Source organism: Canis lupus, chromosome 29 (assembly GCF_048164855.1).
Source record: "Canis lupus baileyi chromosome 29, mCanLup2.hap1, whole genome shotgun sequence".
Taxonomy (NCBI): Eukaryota; Metazoa; Chordata; class Mammalia; order Carnivora; family Canidae; genus Canis; species Canis lupus.
Genome location: NC_132866.1, coordinates 26,370,630 through 26,398,560, shown reverse-complemented (window position 1 = coordinate 26,398,560; position 27,931 = coordinate 26,370,630). Strand labels below are relative to the sequence as shown.

At 60.3% G+C, this 27,931-nt stretch overlaps 3 protein-coding genes across 12 annotated transcripts; 2 read left to right on the top strand and 1 right to left on the bottom strand.

Annotated features, from left to right (window-relative positions):
- The first annotated feature begins 483 nt into the window (after positions 1 to 483).
- NFKB2 (nuclear factor kappa B subunit 2) lies at positions 484 to 8,495 on the top strand. 3 transcript variants are annotated; one of them, XM_072805545.1, is made up of 23 exons: positions 484 to 806; positions 2,094 to 2,159; positions 2,436 to 2,517; positions 2,632 to 2,672; positions 2,938 to 3,036; positions 3,116 to 3,267; positions 3,500 to 3,606; positions 3,699 to 3,857; positions 4,149 to 4,253; positions 4,370 to 4,455; positions 4,564 to 4,702; positions 4,958 to 5,086; positions 5,216 to 5,422; positions 5,501 to 5,642; positions 6,051 to 6,165; positions 6,258 to 6,471; positions 6,622 to 6,791; positions 6,919 to 7,021; positions 7,158 to 7,309; positions 7,437 to 7,506; positions 7,707 to 7,879; positions 8,000 to 8,111; positions 8,210 to 8,495. In XM_072805545.1, the coding sequence occupies exons 2-23, from the start codon at positions 2,139 to 2,141 to the stop codon at positions 8,332 to 8,334; spliced, it is 2,703 nt and encodes a 900-aa protein (XP_072661646.1). In that variant the 5' UTR covers positions 484 to 806; positions 2,094 to 2,138; the 3' UTR covers positions 8,335 to 8,495. The 3 variants fall into 3 exon arrangements, with proteins under 3 accessions (XP_072661646.1, XP_072661645.1, XP_072661647.1); XM_072805544.1 differs by having other exon boundaries at positions 487 to 806; positions 2,065 to 2,159; XM_072805546.1 differs by having other exon boundaries at positions 607 to 806; positions 2,065 to 2,159; positions 8,213 to 8,495.
- Positions 4,206 to 26,595, bottom strand: PSD (pleckstrin and Sec7 domain containing). Of its 5 annotated transcripts, none has more exons than XM_072805542.1 (18): positions 26,299 to 26,565; positions 24,691 to 25,852; positions 21,341 to 22,077; positions 20,957 to 21,059; positions 20,096 to 20,462; positions 18,917 to 19,357; positions 17,526 to 17,720; positions 17,293 to 17,373; positions 16,990 to 17,102; positions 16,397 to 16,455; positions 16,192 to 16,281; positions 12,575 to 12,618; positions 11,005 to 11,195; positions 10,850 to 10,920; positions 10,583 to 10,740; positions 10,268 to 10,412; positions 9,851 to 9,994; positions 4,206 to 5,846 (listed from the first exon to the last, which is right to left on the bottom strand). In XM_072805542.1, the coding sequence occupies exons 3-18, from the start codon at positions 21,992 to 21,994 to the stop codon at positions 5,799 to 5,801; spliced, it is 2,904 nt and encodes a 967-aa protein (XP_072661643.1). In that variant the 5' UTR covers positions 21,995 to 22,077; positions 24,691 to 25,852; positions 26,299 to 26,565; the 3' UTR covers positions 4,206 to 5,798. The 5 variants fall into 5 exon arrangements, with proteins under 5 accessions (XP_072661643.1, XP_072661639.1, XP_072661642.1 ...); XM_072805538.1 differs by lacking the exon at positions 4,206 to 5,846 and adding an exon at positions 8,582 to 9,392 and having other exon boundaries at positions 26,299 to 26,550; XM_072805541.1 differs by lacking the exon at positions 4,206 to 5,846 and adding an exon at positions 8,582 to 9,392 and having other exon boundaries at positions 24,691 to 25,549; positions 26,299 to 26,550.
- Positions 18,380 to 27,812, top strand: FBXL15 (F-box and leucine rich repeat protein 15). Of its 4 annotated transcripts, none has more exons than XM_072805558.1 (5): positions 18,380 to 18,480; positions 25,683 to 25,813; positions 25,985 to 26,138; positions 26,459 to 26,964; positions 27,482 to 27,812. In XM_072805558.1, exons 2-5 carry the CDS (start codon positions 25,761 to 25,763, stop codon positions 27,669 to 27,671), a joined length of 903 nt encoding a protein of 300 aa, XP_072661659.1. In that variant the 5' UTR covers positions 18,380 to 18,480; positions 25,683 to 25,760; the 3' UTR covers positions 27,672 to 27,812. The 4 variants fall into 4 exon arrangements, with proteins under 4 accessions (XP_072661659.1, XP_072661657.1, XP_072661658.1 ...); XM_072805556.1 differs by having other exon boundaries at positions 18,411 to 18,480; positions 24,643 to 25,813; XM_072805557.1 differs by lacking the exon at positions 18,380 to 18,480 and adding an exon at positions 24,346 to 25,587.
- The last annotated feature ends 119 nt before the right edge of the window (positions 27,813 to 27,931 follow it).

Here is a 27,931-nt window from a genome sequence, read left to right as displayed (position 1 = left end):
CGTGATGGATGAGCAAGATCTGAGTCTCCAAGATGAACACCTCATTTACCTTCCCTGGCGCAGAGAGCCGGAGCTCAGATCTAGAAGTCTCCCTCTGTGACCTTGCCATTTATACAATAAGTTTCAGGTTCAGATGCTCTCTTCGAAGGGAGACGGAGTTGAGACAACACGAGAGGATTACCGAGTCTCCGTGCGCCTCCACCAGAGGCCGCCAGATGGCGCCCCGGGACCAACTGCGAGATCAACTTCCTTCCTCTTCCCCCAACTCTTCCCGGCAGCGGGGGCCCCGCTCCGGGCTGGGGACCCGAGGCCTGGGGCCCCCCAGCTTCCCTCTGGGGTTCCCCGGCTTCAGAAGTGGGCAAGAGTTAGGCGCAGCATGAGCCGAGTAGCAGCAGGGACTGCCAGCTGTCTGGGGGCTGGCGGGGCGGGTAAAGAGACCGGAGCCGGGGCCCTTGGCCGGGAGATGGCGCCCGGTCAGCGAATCCAGCCTGCGACAGGTCCCCCTGCCAGAGCCCTAGCAGTAGCGGCCCGTCATCCTACCTCCCGACTCCTCCGCCTGAGCTAGTATCTCCCCTCTAGGGGCGTGCGTGAGTCGCTCCGGATTGGCTGCACGAGTCCGGAGTTAAACTTTCAGCCAATGAAAAAGGGCACGGGGCGTGACGCACGGAAACGTCACGGGAATTCCCCCCTCCCGGGGGTGGAAAAGGGGCTTTCCCGGCTGGAGCCTGGGTGGCTGTGGAGAAGTGTCGCGACCCGTCCGAGGTGGGTCGGGCCGGAGAGAAGCCGGAACCGGAGCCGCCGCCGCGGTGAGTGGCCGGGACACGGGGAAGGGCGGAAGGAGGGCCCTTAACTAACCGAGGCTCAGGGCTGGAGAGCGGTATCTGCAAGCACACACAGGACGCACACGAACAAGACGTACGGATACTCATCGACATCCTTGTACAAAAAAACAAAACAAAACACGCGGACCCATACGTGCACCTACGCGTATGCGAACGAGTGCACAGCACTGTCCATGCATTCAGACTCGCGCACACGCAAACATGCTCACCCGTGCACAGGTGCCTGGACCCATATCCTTCACGCACGAACTCCTATGTTCACCTGTGCCCTTACATATCAAAACACGCTCAGACGCGTCCACACTGAGAAGTTCACAGACGCTCACCTGCACACAGCCTTGCTCACTGGTACATGCATACTGACACCACGCAAGCACATGGGACGACGCACACTATGCCTGTGATACACACACACGGCTATGGGCCTGGGGCAGGGGGCGTGGGCACCCGGAGCAGGTGCGGTGTGGGAACCCAATGACTGCTGAGATGTTTCGGGGAGAGGCAACAGAAGGGCCCGTCCCAAGAAGGAGACCCTGTTCCTCCCCCCGCCCCACGGCCCCAGAGTCCGTTCTCGGGGCAGAACCCCGGGGGCCCCCGCTGGGAAGAGCCCCCGCCTACAGGCCTTCGGAAAGGAGGCCTTCCTACAGCAGGAATGTCCCCCCAAAAGCCCCCGGGTGAATCAGCCGTGGCCTCCCTCAGGGTAGAAAATCCCAAGGTTGCTCCAGGACAGGGGAGGGGGAGGGGGCGGGAGGCGGGCCTCGCCCCGACCTAAGAGCGTCCCCCACCTTTGAAAGGCCCTCCAGCCCCCCGCACCTGCCCTGGGACGAGGAAGGGGGCCCAATCACCAGGGGCGCCTCCCTGGGTCTGGCTGCCCCTCTGCCCTCAGAGCCGCTGCAAGCTCGGAGGCCGCCGCCGACCTCGCGCCCCTCCCGCCGCGGGGGCGGGGCCAGTGGCGTCATTTCCAGGCCCGCCCCCTCCGGCCCCGCCTCCCCCTGGTATTTTCGGGACTTTCCTAAGCTGTTCTAACTTTCCTGCCGCTTCCCCGGCCCTGCCCAGCCCAGCTCCGGATCTCGCGCTCTGCCGGATCTCGCCCGCCACACCCGGACGGGTGGCTGGAAGAGATCAGACCCTCCCCCAAATCTGGGTCCCACTCGCCCCCCCCTCGTGTCCTGATCTGTCTCTCCCGCCCCCCCCCCGTCACTCCCCCCCGCCCCCACCTAAGGCGGGCGCCTGAAACACTCTGGGAAACAGAACCTGGCCGGAGCCACCAGACAGAGCCGGGCCTAGCCCAGAGACATGGAAAGTTGCTACGACCCAGTGAGTCACGCCTCCTGGCCCTAAAACCGGCCGGCTGCCCCCCATGTCTGTCTGTCTGTCTGCCTGTCTGTCGGAGTCCCCTCTGCCCCCCTACACCTGTAATGCCCTCTGATTATCTCAACCTGCTTGTCAGTCTGCCTGCCTGTCTGCAAACTTTTTCCAAGAGGAGCTTTTTATGGGTCTGGGGAGGAAAGGGAGTGGCTACCCAGGGCTGGGAAGTGGAAGGCTCTCCGGTGTCTCAGATTCAGTTGCCACCCTAATCTGTTTCCAAACCAGGGTCTGGATGGCATGATTGAATATGATGATTTCAAATTCGACCCGTGCATTGCAGAGCCCAAGGAGCCAGCCCCAGAGACAGGTTAGTGAGTTCCTTAGCTCCCCTTGTCCTAGAGAGGGGGGAGGGAGGAGCATGTGCCCTCTGACTGGGGGATGGCCCTGAAATCCTGGCTCAGCAAGGCCCCTTTGTCCCCAGCTGATGGACCCTACTTGGTGATAGTCGAACAGCCTAAGCAGGTGAGTGAATGGAAGGGATGGTGTGGGAGGACTTCGGCTGTAGGGACCAGTGGGGTAGTTGTAGTTGGGTGGCCATGGGGAGGGTCACTGATCACGGAGGCCACTTCGGGTTGAAACGGCTGACTGCTACTGATCACAATGGAGGTGTTGTGGTTCAGGAGAGACACTGCCAATTGTGGTCACTGATGGCTGGGAGTGTGACTGGCTTGGGGGGAAAAGAGGGGTCCCTCCTGTTCACATTGTCAATCTGCCCTGGGACGTTCAGCGAGGCTTCCGATTTCGATATGGCTGTGAAGGCCCCTCCCATGGAGGATTGCCAGGGGCTTCCAGTGAGAAGGGTCGGAAGACTTATCCCACAGTCAAGGTGAGTCAGGATGGTGCTGGATGGAGGGTGGGCTAACAGTGTGTTCAGGAGCATTACTGACAACCCTCACCCCTCCCAGATCTGTAACTACGAGGGACCAGCCAAGATTGAGGTGGACCTGGTAACGCACAGTGACCCACCTCGCGCTCATGCCCACAGCCTGGTGGGCAAGCAATGCTCGGAGCTGGGGGTCTGCGCCGTGTCTGTGGGGCCCAAGGACATGACTGCCCAGTAGGTGCCCCCTCATTGCCTCCCAGTCCTAGGCCCCAGCCTGCCTCTGTGAGTTTAGCATCTGACCAAGGAGAGAGACAGGTTGGCCTCAGAACCCCAGGCCCCAAGTGAAAACCAGGAAGGCTTCCTGGAGGAATGAGGGCTGAGCTGAGGCCTGGCAGTAGAGAGGGTGCCTCAGGAGGAAAGAACTGCCTACAAAGCTTCTGACTCCTCCGCCCCCTCCCCCACCCAGATTTAACAACCTGGGCGTCCTGCATGTGACCAAGAAGAACATGATGGAGATTATGATACAAAAACTTCAGAGGCAGCGACTCCGCTCCAGGCCCCAGGGCCTTACTGGTATGGGGGGGAGGAGGGGTCATGGGAGGTGATCATGGAAGGAGTAGAGGAGGAGGAGGAGTGCAGGGGTCACATGTATGTCCACTACCCAGAGGCTGAGCGGCGGGAGCTGGAGCAAGAGGCCAAGGAGCTGAAGAAGGTAATGGACCTGAGCATCGTGAGGCTGCGCTTTTCTGCCTTCCTTCGAGCCAGCGATGGCTCCTTCTCCCTGCCCCTGAAGCCAGTTATTTCTCAGCCCATCCATGACAGCAGTGAGTATCCTGATCATCTGGGGTGCCAGGTCTAGGTGCCAGAGGGAGCATGGGGGGCAACCTCAAGCTGTGGAGTCAGACAGGCCTGGGTTTGAACTTGACCCGCCACATATGAGCCAAGTGATCTTGAGCAAGTCATTTCCCTAGTATGGCTTCCATCTTGGGGAAATGAAGATACTAGTAGTTCTTGTACATCTTGGGGTTGTTCAAATAATAATACAAAGCACCTGATTCCATAAATGGGGCCATGGCTATTATTTTGCCTCAAGTAATTGCTATCCCACCCCACAGAGTCTCCTGGGGCCTCGAACCTGAAGATTTCTCGAATGGACAAGACAGCTGGGTCTGTGCGGGGTGGAGATGAGGTTTATCTGCTTTGTGACAAGGTGCAGAAAGGTGAGGCTGGGAACCTGGGATGCTGGGTATCAAGATGGGGAGCCAGGGCAGCTCTAGGACAAAAGGCCCTGCAGATTCTATTAGGAGCCATGGCCATGCTTCGCTCTTCCCTATAGATGACATTGAGGTTCGGTTCTACGAAGATGATGAGAATGGATGGCAGGCCTTTGGGGATTTCTCTCCCACAGATGTTCATAAACAGGTACCCCAGGGCCAGGGCTAGGGCCAGGGCCAGGGCCAGGGCTGGAGGCTGAACTGGGCCAAGGCCTCAATAACACCTTCTGTCTTCCTCCGCCCCCCCACCCTCCAGTATGCCATTGTGTTCCGGACACCTCCCTATCACAAGATGAAGATTGAGCGTCCTGTAACCGTGTTCCTGCAACTGAAACGCAAGCGTGGGGGGGATGTCTCCGACTCCAAACAGTTCACCTATTACCCTCTGGTGGAAGGTGGAGCTGGGCTGAAGGGGGTGGAAGGGAGGGGTGCGGGGGTGGGGGTGGGGGAGTAGCCTGGGCTGGAGTGTCCCAAAGCTAGATCAGGGGACCCATGAGTCAAGTCAGGAGTGGGGAAGGTCCCAGGAAGAGGTGGTCCTAGGAGACAGCCTGAGGGCTTTTGAGGGAGGGCCATGACCAAACTCAGGACAGAGCTCTTGAGGCGTGGTGCATGAATTGGGGTTTTGACATCTCGTTTCCCTCTGGCCGCAGACAAGGAGGAGGTGCAGCGGAAACGGAGGAAAGCCTTGCCCACCTTCTCCCAGCACTTCGGGGGTGGCTCCCACATGGGTGGAGGCTCTGGGGGCTCGGCTGGGGGTTATGGAGGAGCTGGAGGAGGAGGTGAGGGGCTGCTGGTGGCGGGAAGGGGGATGGAGGAGGGAGGAGTAAGGGGGAGAGAGGTTGTGGGGGAAGAAATGAGGGAGAGCCCTGGCTGGTGCCTCCTACCCACAGCCCGGCCTGTATCCGCAGGTGGCAGCCTCGGCTTTTTCCCCTCCTTGGCCTACAGCCCCTACCCGACCGGCTCGGCCCCTTTGGGCTGCTACCCCGGAGGCGGGGGCGGGGCGCAGATGGCCGCCGGGGCGCCTGGCGTGGATGCCGGGGAGGAAGCCGCAGAGCCGAGCGCGTCCCCCCTCACCCCCCAGCGCGAACCGCAGGCCCCGGAGCTGCTGCAGCGAGGTACAGCCTCTTGAATCCGGGCGGTCGGGGCGCTGCGGGTGGGGACCGAGCCCGCGCCCACGCCCCTGTCGCCCCCAGCCCGGGAGTACAACGCGCGCCTGTTCGGCCTGGCGCAGCGCAGCGCCCGGGCCCTGCTCGACTACGGCGTCACGGCGGACGCGCGCGCGCTGCTGGCGGGACAGCGCCACCTGCTGACGGCTCAGGACGAGAACGGAGACACGTAGGTGGGCGAGCGGGAGGAAGGGACACCCGGGCTCCCTCGGCCAGGCCGGACTTGGAGCGCGATGGAAGGTCGTGGGGTGCGGGGCGGGGAAGGAGCCTGAGCCAGGGCTGTGGAGTCGGAGAGACCCGGTTCCAAGTCCGGCTTCACTACGTACTAGTTGTGCTCAAGGTACTTGATCGCTCCCCGCTTCAGTTTTGTAGGCTGTTAAAAGAGCACAATGACAGTACTTATATACTGCACTGGGTGTTCGGAAGGATTCAGTTCAGGTGCAGCGATGCCTCCGGAGACGTCTGGGTTCCACAAGCCCCAGGGACAGAGATCGTGGAAGCGGTGGGCGTTTTGAGGGCAGTGGATGCTCTGAGTGGCCTGGCTTGCTTGGCTACATTCTTGCTCCCCACCCCTCAGGCCGCTGCACCTGGCCATCATCCATGGGCAGACCAGTGTCATCGAGCAAATAGCCCACGTCATCTACCATGCCCGGCACCTGGGTGTTGTCAACCTCACCAATCACCTGCACCAGGTGAGGGGCACCAATTGGTGAGGGGGCAGGAGTGGGAAGGCAGGTGGGCCTAGGTCAGGGGCGGACCTGGCTCATTCTGCCTGCGTCCCCAGACACCACTGCACCTGGCGGTGATCACCGGGCAGACGAGCGTGGTGAGCTTCCTGCTGCAGGTGGGCGCAGACCCGGCACTGCTGGATCGGCACGGAGACTCCGCAGTGCATCTAGCTCTCCGGGCCGGCACCAGTGCCCCCGACCTGCTGCGTGCCCTGTTGCGCAGTGGGGTTCCCACCATGCCCCAACTGTTGCACATGCCGGACTTCGAGGGTGAGTTTTTCACCCCCTGCAGACTGGGGGCAAAGGTGGAGCCCAGGGAGGGCACCTGGCAAGTGCCTGGTGTGAACATGAGGCGTTGAGGCCAGCTGGTCAGGGGCCATGTTGGGGATGGCTGCTATAGGCTGAGTATCTCTGTCCTAGGCCTGTATCCAGTACACCTGGCAGTCCGTGCCCGAAGCCCCGAGTGCCTGGATCTGTTGGTGGACAGCGGGGCTGAAGTAGAGGCTGCAGAGCGGCAGGGGGGGCGAACAGCTCTGCATCTAGCCACAGAGATGGAGGAGCTGGGATTGGTCACACATCTGGTCACCAAGGTGGGACCGAGGACTGCTGAGGGGGTGGGGCTGAGGGTTGTAGAAACAAGGATGGTGAAGATGCATGGGTAGGGGCGGCCAGCCAGTCAGTAGGTGCTGTGATCAACCACTCCCTTGCACCCCACAGCTCCGTGCCAACGTGAATGCCCGCACCTTTGCGGGAAACACACCCCTACACCTGGCAGCGGGACTGGGATCCCCCACTCTCACCCGCCTCCTTCTAAAGGCTGGTGAGCCTCATCCTTGGGGCATATGAATGGGATGCCCCAAGGTTGGGGGGAGGAAGAGGGGTGCCTCCCAACCCCCACTTTGCAGTTCTTAATGTGGGCTCCCATTGTACCTTCTCACGACTACCTCCCTCCCCAGGTGCTGATATCCATGCAGAGAATGAGGAGCCCCTGTGCCCACTGCCTTCGCCCCCTACCTCTGGTAGTGACTCAGATTCTGAGGGACCTGAGAGGGACGCCCGAGGCAGCTCCCGGGGCCATACACCTCTTGACCTCACTCGTAGCACCAAGGTGAGGCTAGTGGGAACTAGAAGCACCAGGGAATGGGGTACCTGGGCTTATGGATGGGGCCCCGAGAAGCTGCACCTGGGCTTGAGGACTGGGATGGGAGGTCATCAAACTGAGGCTGTCTCCCCAGGTGAAGACCTTGCTGCTAAATGCTGCTCAGGACACCATGGCACCTCCCCTGACCCCACCCAGCCCTGCAGGTGAGATCTCTTCACCCACTGCCAGGCCCCAATCCCTGCTCACAGAGGTCTCTTCTTTAGAGCCTCTGAAGGAGGGCTCCCTTGCTCCCTCCCTGTTGCCACCCGCTGCCCCAGGACTGTGAGAGTCCCATGAGAGAAAGGTGCCTGCCTGTGTCCATCTCTGGGGCTAACAGACACATCTGTGTGTGTGTCCCTGTCAGGGCCAGATCTGCCACTTGAGGATGCAGTCCTACAGAATCTAGAGCATCTGCTAGATGGGCCAGGAGCCCAGGGCAGCTGGGCAGAGCTAGCAGAACGGCTGGGGCTGCGCAGTCTGGTGGACACATACCGGAAGACTGCCTCACCCAGCGGCAGCCTCCTGCGCAGTTACAAGGTCAGCTGGCGCCCGCCCCTGCTCCATGCCTGGCTTCTTTCCTGTCTCCGCTCTCAGGTGCTCCCTTGGCCCCAGGGCTCCCGACCCCACTCTGATCTCACTCGTCTTCCTTCTCTCCAGCTGGCTGGTGGGGACTTGGCAGGCCTGCTGTGCGCCCTGTCTGACATGGGCCTGGAGGAAGGAGTGAGGCTGCTGAGGGGCCCTGAGGCCCGAGACAAGCTGCCCAGCACAGGTAAAGGGGTCCTACCGGGAAGGCAGATCCGGGCCTTGAGGGTGGGAGGCCTAAGACCTTGACTGTTCCCTTCGCCCTCCCTGTGCCCACTCTCCTAGCAGAGGTGAAGGAGGACAGTGCATACGGGAGCCAGTCGGTGGAACAGGAGGCAGAGAAGCTGGGCTCACCCCCTGAGCCACCAGGAGGGCTCTGCCATGGGCACCCCCAGCCTCAGGTGCACTGAACTGCTGCCCACCAACCAGCCCCCTCCCTGGGCCCCTCTGTACAGCACCCCTGCCTATTCCAGTTCTTATTTAACACCCCATGCCCACCCCTCAGTTGGGGCAAATAAAGGATTCTCATGGGAAAGGGAGGGGATACAGCACCCTTCCTAACTTATGGCAACCCCTGATGTGACTCTTGTCCCTGGAACCATCTGCCTAACCTGGCCCCAAGCCAGGTACTGGAGAGAGGAGAAGGAGGCACAGCCAGCAAGTCCAGAGCAGTTTTAATGGGAGTGGAGGCTGTACAAAGGGCAGGACCCACTGAAGGAGGGAAAGCAAGGCCGTGCTGTCCCCCGACTGTGTAGGGGGCCTAGGCATGGATACCCTTCCTTCACCTCTGGAAAGAGAGAGGGTGAGTCTCAGGGAGGAAGGAGGGAAAACCAGCTTAGCCCCAACTCCTGGCCTCTATCTGAGCCAGGCCCCAGGACGGAGGGGGATTGCTGGTGTTGGGTGGGGGTGGTCTCAGCAGAAAGCAGAAACGTCAGGCCTCCCCCCCAAAAAAAGCATCAAAAGTCCAAAGGGCCCTGGCCCCTCCCCCCCCAGCCTCCCGCCCCTCGTACGAAAAAGTGCAAAACATTATCACAAAATGGGGGTCTCAGAGGGGCCCCTAACCTAGGCTCCCGAGGCCCATGGCCTAGCCCTGCCCTGCCCCGGACACCGCGTCCGGCGCGGTCGGGCTCTGGGCCAAGGGGCCCTCATGGGTGACCCGAGGCCGGCCCGGGCTCAGGCAGGGCTATGTCATGCAGGTGCCCAGCAGGTGCCAACCCCCCACGCTCCTACCCTCAACTCAGAGCTTCCACCGCCCACTGCTTGCCCCTGTGCGAGGCTCTGAGCCAGGACACTGAGCCCGGGGCTGGCTGGAGGGGTTGGCCTGTAGGGAGGGACTGGAGTGAGGTGGGGGGAGTCCATCCTCCGTGCTCCCGGCCTGGGCCAGTGCTGCCTCTACTGCATCCAGCTCTTCACTGCCTGCCTTCAGCTTGACCCGAAGCAGCGCTGCATATGTGCCATAGCGGGATTTCTGAGGTAGAGGGGCAGTGGCTGTGAGCCTGCTCTCCACCCTCTGCCCATCTCACCCCCATCCGGACCAAGGAGGGGTGCCAAAAAAGGCTAGGAGATGGCAGGTTCTCGCCCACCTCTGAGACCCCCAAAGCCTCCTGGGACTGTGACGTGATCCCCTGGTAAGTTGGTTATCCTCTCTGGGCTCTCTTGAGGCTGCATATTATAACAGGTAATACTTCTGGAGCCTGGACTAGTTGGGAAAAGTGAGCACTTCAGCACCTGACAGACCTCATCTCACTTCATTACCCTAGTGGGTATGGAATGTCATCCCTGGCCCATAGAAAAGGAAACAGGCACAGAGGGGTAAGCAGTCTTTCCAAGGTCACCCAGCTGGTCCCATCCTCCTAGAGCCTGTGCCCTTAACCACTAGCCTGAACCTCCCTGATGGAGAAAGGAGCCATAGGGCGGGAGGTTCACCTCGAACTCCAGGTAGGCCTCCTTCTGCCGCTGCTCGTCAGCCTCCTTGCCCCGGGCCTTCCGGCCCAGTTGCGCAGCCCGGTGCTCTCGCAACTCGCTTGCCATGGCCTTCAGCTTGGCCTCGTGGGTCCGCACCTGCTCCTCCTAGAGGCCAGGGGGAGTGCAGTCAGGGTCACTCTAGTACATGTAGTGCCTTTGTGCAAAGTTTTTTAAAAAGGTGCCCCATCCTTTGGACAGGCAAACACCGCGTCTAGTTTAACACCTTCATAACTGGAGTGGAAATGATTCAGCGTTCATTCACCCCCGCCCCAGGCCAATGTCCCCGTGTGGTGGACATCTACATAATCCCACACCGCGGTCGGGCTGGGCCTGCCCCACTCCATCCCACTGGCACCAAGTGGATGGAGCTGGGGGTACCTGGGAGAGGCGGGTGGCAGCACTGGGCAACAGAGGGCGGCTGAACTTCCTCTGGGAGCTAACAGCAGCTGGGAAGGGGGGTGCAGAGAACATGGCAGCCACCACATTGATGCGAGTAATCCAGGACTGCATCTGCTCCAGGCTCCTGGGGAGACCACACTGCCGCTTAGGGCCTGGGCCCAGGATTCCTGTCCAGGGATGCCTGGCCTGGCTCAGGGTGTGGCCTGGGAAGAAATGAGGCAATCCAGGGACAAGGGAGGGGAGCACAGTGGGAGAGGGGCAAAGCGGTCCAGATGGCAGGAGGAGGGCACTCACGGGGCCTGGAAGAGGAAGACCCGCCAGTCAGCTGTGCGCAGGTAGAAGACATGGGGCCTCTTGCTGTAGTCGCTGGCACGCGTGGCCAGTGCGTGGTGGATGCTGATGGCATTCTTTAGCTCCGCCTCTGATAGGGCCTTCCCGGGCTGATACTCCTCCTACAAGGGTGCCCGTCTTGTCCTGGCCATGGTCCCTGCCCCGCCTAGCCCAGCCCACCCACACTCCCCTGAGCCAGCTCAACCCCAACCCCTTGGGCTGGCCCCGCACCTTCTGTAGGTAGAGGATCATGCCCTTGAGGATCCCGTGGAAGCTCTTCCAGCCCCGCTTGCCCCGAGGTGCTGGGGGGAAGGAAGACAGGTCAGGGGGCCTGAGACAGGCCCCCTCCCCTCCATCCCCCAGACCCTCCCCACCCAGCCACGTACTCTTCCTGCAGTCAGGGTCTGCGTGCACCTTTCGCACCAGTGCCCCATGCTTGTAGACTGCAGCCCCAGGCTCAGGAGTCAGGTCCAGGAAAGGGCTGGAGCCGCTGCCACTGCCCCCGCTGACCCTCTTGATGACCTTGGGGTTGGGGTCGGCCAACTCAGACAGAGAGCGTCTCAGCTCCTCCTCGTCTCTGCAGGTGTGATCACCTCAGAGGGGGCTGGCCTTGCAGCCATGACCCCCCCTCAGCCCTAGCCTCTGCCCACCCAGGAAAGCACCCCCTTGTCTGCCCCTCACAGGGTGTGGCTCCCCTCAACCCGAGGCTGCTGGAGCCTTATCTCCCACCTCACACCACATCTCCCTGGGGGTAGCTGTGCCCCCTGCTCAGGTGAGATTCCTCTAGGTAGCACATCTCCTCACATGTTAGAGCTTGGCACGGTAGGGCCATGACTGTCCCTTCGTCCCCATCCTCTCTGTTTCTGCACACACACACCAACCCCCCACCCTACTCCACAAGGGCAGATGCACATCTGACTCAGCGGTCTCAACCACACCCAGCAACACCCTTTGCTCATAGTTTGTTGGCTAAATGGTGGCAGAAGTAGCTTCCTAGTGATCACTGAGTAGCTCTTGGTCAGCAGGCTCTGTTATCATCTAAAGAGTCAGGTTCTATCCTGTCACTTTGTTGATCAAAAACCTGCAGTGGCTCCCTATCACCTCCCACGTAGAGTCTATGCCCTGCCAACACTGTCTCTTTCTCCTTCCACCCTCCAGCCAGCCAGGCCTGCCTCCTCTTGGTCTCCTCACCCCACACTCATTTCAGCCACCACACAGTTATTTGCCTCCCAGATATTAACTCCCCTCTCGCCAAATGCTTCCCTTCCTTCAAGGCCTGCCCCAAGTCCCAGTGTGCACGCCAGTCCTGAGCTCTGCCTCCTCTGAGGTCTTGTCTCCTGCAGGTTGGGAGCCCCCAACCCAAGTGACTCGTGCCTGGACTACCAGCAGATACCAGCAAATATGAGTGATCGTAGTGACTGTTTAGATGAGGCTTTGCCCCTCAGACAGGGGGCCCCAAGGCTGAAACTGGACCTCCTCCCTTAATTGGGACTCCTCTAAGATTCAACTCTGAGTCTGTTTCCACTGAGACTGCCAAGAGTAGACAACGTTGTCCCTTGTTCTGTGATACTCTGGATTCCCTAGGACCCGAGAGGGGCCTCTCATGCTATTGGTCAGGGCTCTACTTCCAGAGACTTCTGCTTTCCCACTTGAGTTGCCAGGGGACCTTCCCTTTATAGTTTCAGCACTCCTCTCCCAGGCCTGCTGACAGTGGCCACCCACCCCAACCTAGCTTGTCATAACAACCCAGCTAGAGAAGAGACACAGAACCCCAAGCCCAGGCAGCCATCTCCAAAGAAGGAAGTGAGGCAGCCTCAGTGCTTCTCATGGCCTCACCCGCCTACCCTGCCCCACAACCCAGCCTGGACTCACAGGGGCCGCCTGAGCACTCTCAGCCTCTCGGGGCAGCCCCTTCCCCACACCCCAGCTCCCTCACCACACAGCCCCAGGACTCACATGGCCCACTGCAGCTTTTCATTCTTGATGGAGCTGTACAAGGCCTGGTGGGGAGGAACAAATCAGGCAGGTATGGGTCATTCCTGGGGGAGGCAAACCATGTACCCCAATGCCAGAGCTCAGAGCCCTCCCTCCCAACTCAGGAGAGGAAACAATGGGGAGTGTGGGGCAGCAGGGGGTGTAATGAGCAAGAACACAGGCTCTGAAACAGAACTGGGACACGGAAGACACAATACTGTGTCACTTCTGCTGCAGAACTTTGGGCAAGTATCCATGGGGAGAACAAACGTAGTAACGGTGTGTAACGTAGGGCAGGCAATCAGCATAGGGCACCCAGGCATATGATCGATGCACAATAAATGGCAGCTTCTATTATCTTTGCTGTTATTTTGAGGGGTCATCCAACCCAGATCCTGGGTGGGAGAAGCACAGCCCTGGAAGGAATAGAAAAGAGCATCCCACGAAGCTCTCCTTTCCCCAATCGTGTGTGTTGGCCCTGTTTCCATAGGATAAACCCCACACAACATATGGGGAAACTGAGGCCCGGCAACAGGTATTCACTCTGTCACCTCCCTCTCTGGCTAACAAAGAACATACTCTCATGGCTCCTAACCCCTGGGCAAACTGAGCACTTAACCCAGCCCAGACAGCCACAGCAAGTCTAATGCCAGGATTGTGGAGTGAACACCAGTCTAAAAGGCAGAAGTCTTAGCTTCCAAATCCTGCCCACCCCAAGCTCTCTGTGACCTCCTGAAGCAGTCACTGCCCTTCTGTACATCTGTCATGGGGGACCTGTGGGGGCAGCAGGGTAGTCAGAGTAGAGCATGGGCTCCAGGAGTTGCAGAGGGGACCCTTCTTGGGAGTGGCCTGCAGTGTGAGTCCACAGCTGCACCTCCCACTGTGGGGGCGATTACACCAGCCTGTCTGTGAGTGGGTGTGTCCCCAGCATGTGCGTGTTGGGCTAAGCGTGTGGCGTGTGATGCTGCCTGCGTGAGCTGGGTGCAGTGGTGACGTCGGTGCCTTCTCCGCGATGGGACACAGCCCCCCACCCCACCACCAACATACCACAGTCACTGCCTCTCTCACTGCCCACTGTCACACTCAGCCACAAGGTTAGCCCAGCATCCCACACATGCACACCCTATCCAGGGGTGGGTACATCTCACAGCCTCCACCCCCTACACAGCACGTCCCAGCCTTATGCACACACAGCCCTCCCAGCACACCCTCACTCTCCAACTCTGGCCAGGAGGTTGAAGTGGCCACCCAGATCCACCCCGTCTGCGGCCTTCCAGTTCATCCCCCGCCCCCTCGGAGGACCCTCTTTGGCCCACAACCACGTCTTCTTTCCAAAGTCCTGAGCCCTATCGGTGAGCCCCGTCACGCTCCCAGCTGGAAGACCCAAAGGCCCTTTGCTTGGAGATGCCCACCTAATGCGACGGTCTGTGCCCTTCCCCCTCCAGTCCATGCCCACTCCTGGCTACCCACGGCCTCTGTCCCTGCCGGGCTTCCCCGCTCGGTCCGGCCGGTGCCTCCCTCAGACGCCCCCGCAGCCCCGCCGCCCTGCACAACCCCCTCGGCCGCCCCCCAGCCTGGCGTGGGCCGCGGCCCCAACGCCCTCACCGCCTTCTTCTTCTTGCGGCTCTGCAGGCGGCTGACCACCAGGTCGGTGTAGAGCACCGGCTTGAGACTGCGCGAGCGCTGCGGCCAGCCGTAGCACAGGGTCTCGGCGCCGCGGTGGGTGCGCCCGTAGCGCACGGAGCACAGCGAGCGCGAGCGCAGCCGCCCGGCGCTGCTGTGGATGCTGTTGACGCCGATCATGCTGGCCCGGCCGGCGCGCCGCGGCCCCCGGCCATGCCCCCGCCCGCCCTCGGCCCGGACGGCCCGGACGGCCCGCGGACGGCTCCCTCGACAGCCGGCGCGAGCGGCCCGGCCCGGCCCGAGCCCGGCCCGGCTCCCACCGACGCACGGAGCGCGCGGCGGCGGCGGCGGCGGCGCTGTCGGCTCTGCGGCTGGGCGCGAGCGGGAGGGGGCCGCCGACGGGGAGGGAGGGCGAGGGCTGGGGGCGGGGACGGCGCGAAATGGAGGCGCCCGACCGCGCGGGGGCCCGCGGCGCGCGGCCACGGGGGCGGGGCCTCGGGGGCCGGCCGGGCGGCGGCGGGGGCGGGGCGCCGGGAGCCCCTCGGCCCGCGGCTGCCAAGGTGGGCGGACCCTGAAGGGTCTGCAGCTCCCTCCCGGCCGGTCCCGGCTGGGGCACCAGCGGCAGAGGAGGTCGGAACGCGTCCCCTTGGCCGCTTGCCCCCACCCCCGAGGCAGGACAGGACACGCGGGAGGGGTGGCAAAGGACGGAGGCAGCGTGGAATCGCACCAGCCTCATAACTCACCCAGCCGAAGATAGCTCGAACGCCCGAGGCTGTATGCCCCAACTCACGTACGCACACCCCAGTTTACATAAACCCCAACTAACGAGATCACCAATCCACTCACCCCGACTCGCAGACACTACAAATTCTGATGCTCACCTCAGAATTTAGTCTTTAACTCATGCAACCCCTATTCATGGATGCATGGCATAATTCAGCCAATTTTTAGATATACACCCTAATACACAGAAACACCCAACGTACACCCCAACTCAGACACACTATATCGTAACCCCTTAAAGCACAAACATACCCCAAGCCGAAGCCCCTGATTTACCAACTCCGAAAAGCATATATATGCAACTCAACTCAAACATATACCTCAACTCTTTGACACCCCAAACTCACAATGGACACCTCCCACTCTGATATATTCCCCAACTCGGAAGCCTAACACATCCGAAGCTCACAGTCGCACCCAAAGACACTCCTGTGCAGTCACACGTATGTGACGGCCCAGAGACCCCTTTGCCAACCCTAGAGGTTTCAAGTGAGTCCAAGCTTCCTTGCATAAAACCAACGGATCAGAGAAAAGAGTGAACCTACAGGACAGGGACACCCTCTCCTCCCACGCACACCAGTCCCAGTGTAGCTCCCTGTGTAGCTAAACCCCTCAAGTGTTGGCGTCTGAGAGCAGGGCTGGGCAACAAGGGAGTCAGAAGAGCAGTGTCTAGTCCCAGGTTGAATGTAACTGGCTTTGAGACCTTGGAAGAGCTTTTGTCCCATTTGGACCCCTCTACCTCTGGGTCCCTCCTGGGCATTGGTACCAGAAGGGCCTTTGTGGCCATCTGTCCTGGGGTAAGGGCGGAGCAGGAGGAGGGAAGCAGTGCACCTGTGTGTCCCCGCCCTACGCTGGGGCCCCTCCCACCCTCAGTGAATACTGGAGGAGAGGCACTGAAGAAGGCCAAAGCAGGGTTCAAGGCCGCCTGATCGCTGGTTTTTGAGAGCCGCCTCCCCTCCCCCACTGCGCGCGGCCCCAACTGCACGCCAGTGCGCATGTTCCGGGGGAGCCGGCGTGTGGGGGTTGGGGGAGGGGGAGGTACCCGAGCTGAGTCACTAGAGGATCCAGCGCTAGAGCTGGGGGGCATCCAAGCCCCTCACCTCCTCCACCTCCACGCTGCCGACAGGCCCCCATCCCTCCACTCCAGCAACCTCTACCCTACCCCTCCTCCCCTCACCCCCCCCCCCCCCCACCTTGAGCAGCTCCCTGGGGAAGTCTCCGCCTTCATTGAGGCCCTCCAGGTTTCCGATGAAGTCTCCACAGGTCATGCGCTTCCCAATGTTCTAAGTGAGGGCACAGAGGCCTGTGAGGGGGGCCTTGGGCCCCAGGCCTTGAAGTCTCTGGACGAAGTCTGTTTTCTGGGTTCCCTCCCGCCAGCACCCCCCCACCCCCACTCACATGGCCGTGGAGATCGGTGTTGAGTAGCATGAGAGCGCAGGTCAGCGTGTGCGCACCGTCTAGGGGAGAGTTGACATTCAGCCTCGGCCATCTCCCAGGGCCACCTCCCAGGGACTCGTTCCCACAGCTATCCTCCAGAGCCTTCCAGTTCATCTCCTGTCCCTTTTGGCCCATAGTCACACTTTTGTACATAGTCATACTTTTTCACATCCCCATAGTGAACCCTACCTCCTCATGCCAAAGATCTCTTTTCCAGCAGATCCCTAAAAGGGACCTCATCCCCAACACCTGCATGCCTCTGTGAGTATGCACTACACACAAGCCAGTTATGCTGACCAGTGCAGCCAAATCACATTGTATGTGAACAATGGCATGCAAACACACCTGCTCTTCACAACACACCATAGACCCCAGCAAAGCCTGCCCACACCCACAGTTCTACACTCATGCAGCCATGTCAGCACTGCACACATGCATGCTCACAGGCCTGCAAGCTTGTGCATGCATTCACTCCTCCACACACACTCCTGCTCCTATGCACACACATGTGCCCATCTGCCTCAGTGACCACCCCTGCCCCCTGGCTTCCTCACCCTCTGAGGACAGGGCTCCGGGATTGCACTGGAAGTATCTCTGGGAGAAGTGGGCCAGCACGCGCTCCCGTTCCTGGGTCTCACCCATTAAGGCCAGCTCCTTCAGAAACACCCTGGGGATAAGGGAAGAGGGAGCACATCACCCCTACACGAGGTTCCCTAACCAGGCAGCCCCAACTTCTGGCCATGCCCAGCCAACCTGGGAAGGATGACATCAGGGCAGCTTAGGAGAGGCACAGGGGCTCGGAGGAGGCACACCAGGTCCAGAGAGTGGGGGCCACCCTCCAAAGGCTCACCACCCACCTGAGAGCTTGGTCCAGAGTCATGCCAGTGAAGACAAAGAACTTGAGGTACTCGCCAGCCACAAGTTTGCTGAAGTCATTGCTGTGGGCAGGACAGACAGATAGGTGGAGTCTCAGGAGAAAGGGTCAAGGAGCCAGATGGGGGCAGTTAGCTAGAGGGGATGTGGAGGTGTGACCGTCCGGGATGCATTCTCCCCCCACCCCTCCCTTCGAAGTCCCAACCAGTGGCTTTACTTCTTGCCCAGGTGCCGCGCCACATCAGCCTTCCTGAAGCCGTCTAGTCGGTAGAGCCTCTTAGCTAGGCGCTGTGCAGCCTCCAGGTCTGCTTTCTGCCCGTTGGACAAGGTGTCTGTGCTTCCCAGGGCCAGCCGCTCTGTGCTGTCCAGCTCTGAGTCTGAGTCGGACACCAGCTGGCTCAGCGGTGGTTCGCTGCCAGGGTAGAACACCAGCTCAGAGGTGAGGCAGTCCCTCTGGGGCCATTTGGATCCTTCCTGGGCCTCCAAACCCGGAAGGCAGAGAGGGCGAGACTGGGGCATGGGGAAAGTCTTTTTCTTTTCTCCAGAGGACACTGTACAGGTCCTATCAGCTGATTCCATACTTACTATCTCTCTGTGGTATTCCTACATCAAATTTAACCCACATCCCTCATTCTGCTGTGGGAATTTTGACTGCTTCTCCAAAGCTCCCTATGGAGTTCGCTATTAGGCACAGGTTTCCCGTGTCCACGCTGGCCCTACTGAGAACATAGTCCTCTATCTCTGAGAATATGGGCAAAGGTGGGCTATAGATAGGCTGCCAGAGAGGAACAGTGTAGGGTCAAACAATGATTTGAGGGCAGCAGGGACACCATCCCACTCCTATGTCTTTCCCCTTCTGGCCTTTTAGGGAGAGGAGCCTCCTCCTTGGTCCTTCTCTTCCACCCACAAAGAAGCAGGCTCTGGGGTAGAGGGGACTGGGGGTCAGCATGCACCCCATTCATCCCCTGTCTCCTCCTCCCCTTCCCTTCCCGCCCAGCTGCTCTACTCGCAAAGCCACCTGTCACCCCAGAGACAGAGGCCGGAAACTCCTGGTTGCTAGGCAACTGTCTCCCCGGCCACCCCCTCCTGTTGCCATGGCTTCATGACTGAGAGGGTAGCTGGCAGAGGGAGAGCAGAAAGGTTAGACTGGTGACAGGACTTCCTGGAGAAGGGTGAGAGGCTCCTGCCTGAAAAAGGGGAGGTGACAGGGGAGGGAGGCAATGGGAGAGGCTGGTGGCTGCACCTTTGAAAGAAGCCTCCAGGTGGGGTGGGGAAAGGTCACAAGACTTCTAACCAGATGAGAGGCTCTGCCTGGGGAAGGAAGGGCCTTCCTGAGAAGAAAAGAGGGCATTCTCTGGGAACTCTTCAATCTAGAATCATGGTTTTACTAGTCACTGGATGTGAGACCAAGGGAGGAGGCTGTGAGGGGCTCCCCATCACCGCCAGTAGTAGCCCTCCACACGGAAAAACTGACACCCGCCTCCCCTGGCCATTCTTTCAGGGGTCAGGAATATAAACTACATCTTTGCACCGAGGCTCTTTCCCTTGGAGCAGCTGTACCTGGGGCCCCGGGGACCTCAGTTCTGAGGAACCAAAGGAATCACTCACCTGCCCAGGGGTGCCGCCCCCAGCCCAAAGCTGTCCTCTGAGTGGCAGGGACTAGGGGGCTCCCTCCCTGGGGCCTGCTTGGCTCCAGTCTCTGCCTCCTCTTCTTCCCTTCTCTGTGTCCAAGGCCCATCAGCAGCAGAGCTGGTACCAGAATCTGGCTCAAGAGGTGCAAGTGGGGCAGGAGCAGGTGGGTCAGGCCGGGGGGCAGGGGGTTGGGGAGGCAGCTCAAAGGTGAAGAAGGGGCTCTGGGTTGGGCCAGGTGAGGCCAGGGCCTCCAGCGAGGCGAGGCTGGTGTAGGAGGTGCCCTTGGCTCGGTGTGACTCCAAGATGGCTTCAAACACACAACTGAAAGAGTCAGGCCCGTCAGCTGAGGGGCTGGTCCCAGGTAGAAAGGGCACAGGCGACTTCAGAGGCCCAGGGTGGGGCATCCGGGTGCCTGGCCTGCAGGGGCAGAAGAGTCTCGGATCAGGGGCCAAAGGACAGTTCTTGGTTAACATTTTACTGAATTCTCATATGACTCTGTGAAGGGGATTATCACCTCCTTCTCACAGGCCACTAGTCTTCTAAAAAAGCCACCTAGGTAGGGAGTCCCCACTACAGGCTGACCAAGCTATTCAGTCCCCCTGAGGCACCCCAGCCTTACCCATCCCTAGCACCCAATCATTTCCTCTCTTCCTTCCTGCTAATCTCCCTTTCTCCTCCTCCCTGATCCTCTCCCCTCCTGCCATCCCATTTCTATTTCTGGCAACATCTTAGGAGAAGAAGATGAGGCTCCAAGCTGCAGTGGGGTGTGAGACGGAGAGGAAAGCCCCCACACTCCCCATTCTCCTGCCAGGATCCAGGATCCAGGATCCGGGTTGATGCTCCCATGCCCCCAGGCTTGATTCTGACCCCTCACTCTGCCTCCTGTTCTTCACTGGAACCCCTTTCCTGCTCTGTCCTGGCTACTCCCTACCCCATGGGCTCTTTCTGACAGCCCCCCACCCACATCCCCAGCATTCTGCTAGGCCTGGGGCCTCTGTCCTGAATCTCCAGCTGCATCGCCCTGTTACACCACTAGCTTGGTCCTGACCCTCCCAGGCCCACCCTCATCTTCCCCTCCTATCCCTCTGACCCCAGCTCTGCCTTTGGGCCAACTCCAAGGAGCAGGCCACGTTCCTGTCCCACTCCCCCACTCACCGGGCCCCCTCTGAGGCCTCAAACACCTCGTCGTCCACATCGTCTTCCCCACCTGCCTCGTCCTCGTCCTCGTCCTCATTGTCACTGCCCAGGCTGGGATAAGGGCCAAGGCGTGGACTGGGACGTGGGGCAGGTGGGCGGGCAGTGCCAGGTGGGCCTTCAGAGCTGGGCTGACTCTCGATGGCCGAGTCAGCCTCCTCTCGCTCAGCCAGCACCTCATCGATGTCGGTCTCGCGGTAGCACCTCAGGGGCACCGTGTCCAGGTCCGTCTCGGAGTACTTGGCTGCTCGCCCCACAGCCACCCCAGAGCCCTGCCCTGAGCCCACCCCAGGTGGAGATGGGGGGGCCTGCTCTGGGGGCTTAGCACCTGCAGTGTGCATAGGCATCCTGGTCAGGAGGTTATCCTGCTCAGCTCCCTGTCTGGATTCTGTTCTAGGAAGGAGCTCTTTCCTGCTGCCTCTTATTGGCAGGAAGTTCTTTCACTGTCTAGCCACCATTCTTCCTGCTACAAACTCAGCTTGTTCTTGGTGCCAGTGAAGCTCGTTTCAAGTCAAATTATTGTCAAATAACTTCAAGGGGCCTGAGGGAGACCAGCTTCTTTTGTCCTTTATAGAATGACCCTTGATATCCTGCCATCCCCTCTCTCCACAATCTAGCTTCCTCCAGGTGCTCAACCCAGCCATGATCCCCCTGACCCTCCATCCTAACACAGATGGGAAATTTGAGGCCTGGAGAGGCATTAGTCAACTTATGAGTCCAGGAAAGGATTGGGGGGAGATTTAAAGGAAGGCTCCCTACCGTGCCTCAGCTGCTGTGGAGAAGGCCCTGCCCTGTTCCCCTTGCCTCAGTCCAGGATCTTACCTGAGCTTGGGGGGTCCAGGGAGCCATAGAAGAATTCCCATTTGGCTCGAGCAATTCTCTGGGCATGAGAGGAGACTTCCCGGGGGGAGGACCAGGTGTCCCCCTAAGCCAGGGAGGGAGAGATAGACACAAGCACCCAGAGATAAAACCATACATACAAAGACACAAGAACACAGGACCGAAACACAGAAAGAAAACCACACAGGGACAGATATAGAGGTACCAAGGTGCAGGGACAAACACGGAAGGCAAGAAAGAGACAGATTTAGGAAAGGTAGAAGAATTTGGCATGAACAGCAGACAGGCCCAAAACTGCCAAGGGGCCAAGCCTTGCCCCTTTGCTGGGACTCTGGGGTTCCAGGGGGCCCAAGAGAGGTCACTTACCTGGTTCAGGAGTCCACTGTCAGCAGGTCCTGGGAATAGCTTGGCCAGGTGCTCAGAGGGTCCCCCCAGCCCATTGGGGAGAGAGGAGTAAAGGCCATCTGCCCCAACCTGAGGTTGGGCTGGTGGCCCATGTATAAGGCCCTGTCTGTCAGGCAGAGCTGAGCCTCCACCAGCTGGGAGTGGGTCTGATGTGGATGCCTCTAGTCGTAACTTCCGGTTGGAGCCAGGCCCCAGGGCTGGGGTGGGCCTGGGAGGAGAGACCCCACCCAGGTCCCAGCTCCGACTCAAGCCTCCAGGAGCAGGTAGCCCATTTAGTGGCCTCACACTGGCCTTCTCCACAAAGCGGAATATGACCACAGAGCTCTGTGCCCCCGGTGGGGGCTGCCCAGTAGGTGAAGAGGGTGCCCAGGGTGAGGGAGCAACACGGGGTGAGGGGGGGCCACGCAGGGGTGTACAGGGTGCTGTCACACGTCCCAGTTCCCGGCCTCGGGGACCAGGACCTGCCACCCGCCGTAGCAGGGAGCCTGTGCTGCCATACATGCTGGCTGGGGGACTTTGTGGCACTGGGCCTTCGGGGAGCCAGCGGCGTGGGCATCGTGGTGGGGAGATGGCACAGTCGCCCTCCGAGCAGAAGCGCATGGCACCCTGGGCCATGCTGGGGCCTGGGGTCAGGCTGGGGGGGCAGGGATGGCGAGGCCAGGCGGGGAGTGAGGGGGCAGCATGCTCTTCGGACAGGCCTGCAAGAGAGGAAGGGGAGCAGAGGGTGAGCTGCAGGGGAGGTGGATGGGCAGGAGAGCAGAGACAGAGAGGGGAAAGCTGGATGGGCCATCTAAGCGCCAGAGGCTTAGCCCATCCTAGGAATGTGGCATCATTAACCCCACCCCTAGCTAGAAGTGATCAGGCCTCCTACTTGGGCTACTTCCCTGAAGGCCTGAGGAGAAAAGAATTGTATCCCTAATGGGCCCAGGCTCTCTTCCTTCTGTCTGGGGGCCGTGAGCATCACCTTGGGAGGAAAAAGGAAGCTATTTCAGAAGTTGAGTGAGTTCAGAGTCCCTGTGGCATTTTGGAGGTACTTCTGGTGGAGGAGGGGGAAGACTGGTAGCCCACCCTCTGGATCAGGAGTATCAGTCAGTCTTAACCATCATACAGCCATGCCCCCCACCCCAGAGTCTCTCTTAAGGAGGCCCCTTACTCAGTGAGAGAGAACTCAGGCTTCCTAGAAGGAAAGGCAGGACGATGGAGGGGGATGTTATAGAGGGATCATGAGGGGCTGAGAGGCACATGGTGAAGGGGAGAACTGAGGCCTCTACTCCTAATGTATACATGCTGAATGGGAAAGGGACATTCTTGTTCTCTATACAGGTACACACACTCATACACACACACACACACACACAAATAATATCAGTACACAGTTGAACATATTCCTAGGCAACACCTCCAGCACACATGGACCCAGGCACACACACACATACACACACATACACATTGCCCAAAGACACACCCTCATACACTCTCACAGTCATAACAAATATGTGTGTAATGGAAAGGCACATGCTTATTTTATACACATACTGTCATCAAACAAGAACACACAAAGAGACACCCAAATATACACACAGGCCCTCATTCTCCAATGCACACAGACACAGGCGTATTCAGACACAGAGACCTACTAGTCACACACAAAAATACAGATGTACCTCACACACATACTTAAGCAGGAACACACACACCCTCTCCCCCAACCCCCACCAGTCACCTGTCTCTGGGTGTGAAGGCTGCACCAGACCCTGTCTCTCCTTCCCTCTTAAAAGAATGACAGATCTTTTCCAGCCCTTAAAGGGGTAAAGGGGCCCCTGGTGGCAATGCAGGGTAGGGGCAGAGGTCAGGAGCAGCAACCCTGCCGGGCAGGTTTCTGAAGCTCAATGGGGGCCCAGGGCATCCCCACTGCAGCTCCGACAGGAGCTGCCTCAGTACTCACCGCTGCTCGCCTGGAGCTGGGGCCGAGGAGAGGCGGGGAAGAGGCTGGGCCCAGCTCAGCAGTGAAGGCAGCGCGGCTCCCGCTTGCTCCCGCTTGCTCCAGGCCCGCCTGCCTCTCAGTCCCTCCCCCTCCCCCCTACGCGCGGCTCAGGCAGAGCTAATCCCCCCCACCCACCCCCCCGCCCTTTTCCGGCCCTGAGCCCGGGAGGCTGGCCCCCCTTCCCGACGCTAGGTCCCTGCTGGGCTCTCCCGCCAACCTGAGACCCGCCCCTGACGAGGCGGAGGATGTATGGAACCCCCGGTTCTGTTCCCAAGACCCTCACGTGCCCCACCCCAGTCGTCCCTTGCCTCCACCGCCCCCCGAGCCACACGCCGGACCCAGCTGCACTCGCGTGTCCCGCTCCAGACCCCACGCGTGTCCCTAGGAGGTTGCCACATGACCTGTTACATGCCACACGCGCTCCCGCCCCCACGAGCACGCGTCCGCGCCAAGCACACCGTATGGGTGTAGACCGGACCCGCCCCCTAAATCCAGGAGACCATCAACTTATGGGACAGAGATATGGGGAGAGGCCAAACCCTAAGAGGTTCTGCGTTTAGGATCCAGGAGACCCAACCCTGACCACTCGCCCAGGATGCAGCAGGAGGGATGTTAGTCAGACGTCAGAAAGAACTTCCTTGCTGTCTGAGTTAGGTGTCCTGCCTATCTGAGGGTAAAATGTTAGACGGGATGACGCCAGGAGTGGAGGAAGTGGGGAGCAGGCAACCCTTGTGCCCTTGGCCAAGGTAGAAGGGGCCCAGCTATTTTAGGAAAGCACTGCCAGAGTTACTATGGCAACTGCTCTCCTTGGGTACGCCAGGGCATGCAGGTGGTGACCTCGGAAGAAGGGGTCCGTTCGGGCAGTCAGGGGGCGCGAGGACGTGCGCGGCGGGGGCGCGCGGGGCTCACCGCGGGGAGGGGCGGCGCGGGCTCCGCGTGGTGCTGAAGGGGACAGCGCCAGATTTGTCGCACTGCGCAGGCGCAGAGGCGCGAACAAAGCGAGGAGGAGGAGGAGGCGCGCGTCGCGAGGTGGTGCGCGCCTACAAGGCTCTATCTTAGCGGAGGTCGGTTCTCCCACCTACCCCCTCCCCAAGCAGGCTAAGGAAGAGGAAGCAAGTCCCTCACCCAAATTAACTCTCTTTGGTCCTTCCCTGCTTCTGGCTTCTCCCTTCTTGCTGCATTGGGGGTGGGGGAGGGTGGAAGGGATTCTGGGAAAACTAGGATGCCTGAGTTTTCTATCGCGACTCGCTTGACCCTGGACAAGACGCGTCCTCTCCAGGGCCTCGGTTCCATCTTTAAAATGGAGCAACAGCACAGAGCTGCTCACCTTGCAGAAGTGCCCGAAGCCCTGATGAAATAATGGATGGGAAGCAGTTTTCGTGATGCAGAGGGAGATGAAGAAGCGGCTGCACGAAGGGAGAGCGCAGCCCTGCTAGGGGGCAGCTCTCGGCGACAGTAGTAACCCTCAGCGTCCTTCACACCCTCCACACCAATGGATGATGGGGAAAGCACTGCTCCGGGGGTTCCCCAGAGCGGACCCCGGAACCAGGAACTGCGGACGCGGTGAGAGGGCCGCCCAGAGTCTGAGCTTAGAGTTGTGGGACATCACTGCCCCCAGAGCGGGCCCAGCCCCAAATCCCACAACTAAATCCCCAGGTCAACCGAGAAGTGGTAGTCCTGGTGGGCTGGGTTGAGCACTCATTCTTCTCAGGACTCTAGACCTCCTGGGGAGAAGATAAGGACCCAGCTGGAGAGACAGTCCTTCTTAGCTCCTTCTGTCTCTCCCCTCGAGGTGCAAACCCATTCCAAATCTTCTGGGAGTGAACGGGGCTGGACAGCTCTGTACGTCACAACTAACCAGGAATGAGAGGTTTGGGCAAGTTTGCTTGATGAAGGAAGAATACTTCTAGCTTCGCCCATTCGATTCATTCAACAATTATTGGGCACCTACTACGTGCCAGAGAGTAAAAGCCTGGATAGTTTCTCCCCATTTTTCAAAGTCGCTAAGCGCGATCAGAGGGCAGAGGGTAGGCCCAGAACCTTGGAGTCTTGGCTCCGCCCCTTCTGCGTTTGGCTTTGCCTGCTCCTCCCATCACCACTTCACTCAGAGGCGGCCACTGGCCCAAGACGAAAAAACAGCCAGTCTCTTCTGCACCATCGCGTTCTTCAGCTTCAGTTCTCAAGCCCTGTAGCCGAGAAAGCGAGATCTGATGTTACGCCATCGGTCTGTTCCGCTCTCTGTTTCGAGATCCATCCGGAACGCTTTCAGATAGGATCCTCAGTGAGACCGCACTCGATTGAATCGGTCTGTCTCTGCAGCCCAAGGAGGCGGATTCGCTGAGGCCGCTCCACGGCCAAAGCGAGAAGACCTTACTGCGCACGCGCAATAGGCAGCCGATGGAGCCACCGATGGAGCCGTCCGGAGGGGAGCAAGAGCCGGGAGCCGTCAGGTACCGAGCACCGGAGGGGCCGAGAAAGGGAAGAAGGACCTAGGGGAGGGGAGCTGAATTGGGCCGTGTCTGGGGGCCGTTCTTAGGAGCCCGGGCGCAGAAACATAACCGAGGCGGACTCGCAGGTGACAGCGGCCCGGGACGCCACCGCCACCGCCCCTTTACCCGCAGGCTCCTGGACCTGCCTTGGGAAGACGTGCTGCTCCCGCACATCCTGAGCCGGGTGCCGCTGCGCCAGCTGCTCCGGCTGCAGCGCGTCAGCCGGGCCTTCCGGGCGCTAGTGCAGCTGCACCTGGCGGGGCTGCGCCGCTTCGACGCCGCTCAGGTGAGCCGGGGGCCAGAGCCCCGCCTCGTCGGGGTACCGCCCCCGCCCCGCCTCCAGCCCAGCCCCCAGCCCAGCTGTCTACCCTTACCCGTCCTCCCGGGCCTACAGGAATGCCCGGGAAGCGAGCCCCCCTGCGGGAAGTACTCTCAAAGGGCAGTACCGGGTATCAACTCTGTAGGCACTTGGGATCTCTCCTGGGAGAGCAGATGGCAAGCCCCGAGGGCGGGTTGCCCCCGGGGAAGAACTCTTCAGGTGCGGAGAGGCGGCACCCGTCCCGCCCCCGGGACCAGCTGAGAGTCGAGGTGCCTCTCTGCCCGCAGGTGGGACCGCAGATCCCGCGGGCCGCATTGGCCTGGCTGCTGCGGGACGCTGAGGGGCTGCAGGAGCTGGCGCTGGCGCCGTGTCACGAATGGCTGTCGGACGAGGATCTGGTGCCGGTGCTGACGCGGAATCCACAGCTGCGGAGCGTGGCGCTGGCCGGCTGCGGGCAACTGAGCCGCCGCGCGCTGGGGGCGCTGGCGGAGGGCTGCCCCCGCCTGCAGCGCCTTTCGCTCGCGCACTGTGACTGGGTAGATGGCCTGGCGCTGCGCGGCCTCGCCGACCGCTGTCCGGCGCTTGAGGAGCTGGACCTCACCGCCTGCCGTCAGCTCAAGGATGAGGCCATCGTATACCTGGCGCAGAGGCGCGGCGCGGGCCTCCGCAGCCTCTCGCTGGCAGTCAACGCCAATGTGGGGGACGCCGCCGTCCAGGAGTTGGCTCGGAACTGCCCGGAACTCGAGCACCTCGACCTAACCGGCTGCCTCCGCGTCGGGAGCGACGGCGTCAGGTGCCTGGGCATGGCATGGGATCGGTGGGTTGGGAAGAAAACAATCACTTACTTAACTTCTGGGTTAGGGGCGGGCTGTAGCTGTCGAAAGGCAAAACCGTGGTGTCTGGATTTCTCTGCTACCACGGCACCCCCATTCAGACCAGGAAAGGCCTCTAAGATTGCCTAGTCCATAGAGCCCATAGTAAAACAAAAAACAAAACAAAACAAAACAAAAAAACACTTTTGAACCAGTATTTACACACTGGCAGATTTCACAGTCAGATTTCTGGCTTTTCTTCAACAAGGGGAAAACCTTGAAATCCTGGGCGGAGTTGAGGATCAGTTCTCCCCTTTAAGAGGCAGGAGGAAGTCTCGGTTTCACGGGAGACATTGAATGTATGACTCCATTTGGCCCCCTCCCTCGTTTATGGAGGGAAAAAGTATGCTGAGTTTCAGGGAGACAGGGGCTTGGCTGGCTCCCCCACCGCGGGCGAGGCGGCTCCTGGCCCCTAGCCTCACCCGGCTCCTCCCCCAGGACGTTGGCCGAGTACTGCCCGGCCCTGCGCTCGCTGCGGGTGCGGCACTGCCACCATGTGGCCGAGCCCAGCCTGAGCCGCTTGCGGAAGCGCGGCGTGGACATCGACGTGGAGCCGCCGCTGCATCAGGCCCTGGTGCTGCTGCAGGACATGGCAGGCTTTGCACCCTTTGTCAACCTGCAGGTCTGACTTGCCTGCGAATGGGGCACAGCTGGACTGTGTGGCGGGGCCTGACTATGAACTGTAGGGAAACTGGACCGTGGGAGCCTCTGGATAGAGGCGGATGCCCTGCCCCACCCTGGAGCTTCAAATAAAGAGCTTTTTACCCCCTCTTGCCTGGTGCTGCTGCCCTGTTGGAGATAAGGGATATGAAACTGGGAGATAAGTCAGACAGACACAGTACCCCAGCACCCCAGTTCTGAGCAGAAATGACCAGAATGCACTCACAC

What these genes read in the sequence shown, in the direction of transcription:
- PSD (XM_072805538.1), bottom strand. Translation starts at nt 21,994, where the DNA reads ATGGCCCAGGGTGCCATGCGCTTCTGCTCGGAGGGCGACTGTGCCATC. An exon ending in CGGAGCCCTGTCCTCAGAGG is followed by an intron (nt 16,456 to 16,989) that starts GTGAGGAAGCCA and finishes ACTCTCCCCTAG; the next exon opens with ACGGTGCGCACACGCTGACC. An exon ending in AGGCCTACCTGGAGTTCGAG is followed by an intron (nt 9,393 to 9,850) that starts GTGAACCTCCCG and finishes CCTCTACCTCAG; the next exon opens with AAATCCCGCTATGGCACATA.
- FBXL15 (XM_072805558.1), top strand. Translation starts at nt 25,761, where the DNA reads ATGGAGCCACCGATGGAGCCGTCCGGAGGGGAGCAAGAGCCGGGAGCC. An exon ending in CAAGAGCCGGGAGCCGTCAG is followed by an intron (nt 25,814 to 25,984) that starts GTACCGAGCACC and finishes CTTTACCCGCAG; the next exon opens with GCTCCTGGACCTGCCTTGGG. An exon ending in GCCGCTTCGACGCCGCTCAG is followed by an intron (nt 26,139 to 26,458) that starts GTGAGCCGGGGG and finishes CTCTGCCCGCAG; the next exon opens with GTGGGACCGCAGATCCCGCG.
- NFKB2 (XM_072805545.1), top strand. Translation starts at nt 2,139, where the DNA reads ATGGAAAGTTGCTACGACCCA. An exon ending in GGAGCCAGCCCCAGAGACAG is followed by an intron (nt 2,518 to 2,631) that starts GTTAGTGAGTTC and finishes CTTTGTCCCCAG; the next exon opens with CTGATGGACCCTACTTGGTG. An exon ending in CCCGGAGCTGCTGCAGCGAG is followed by an intron (nt 5,423 to 5,500) that starts GTACAGCCTCTT and finishes TGTCGCCCCCAG; the next exon opens with CCCGGGAGTACAACGCGCGC.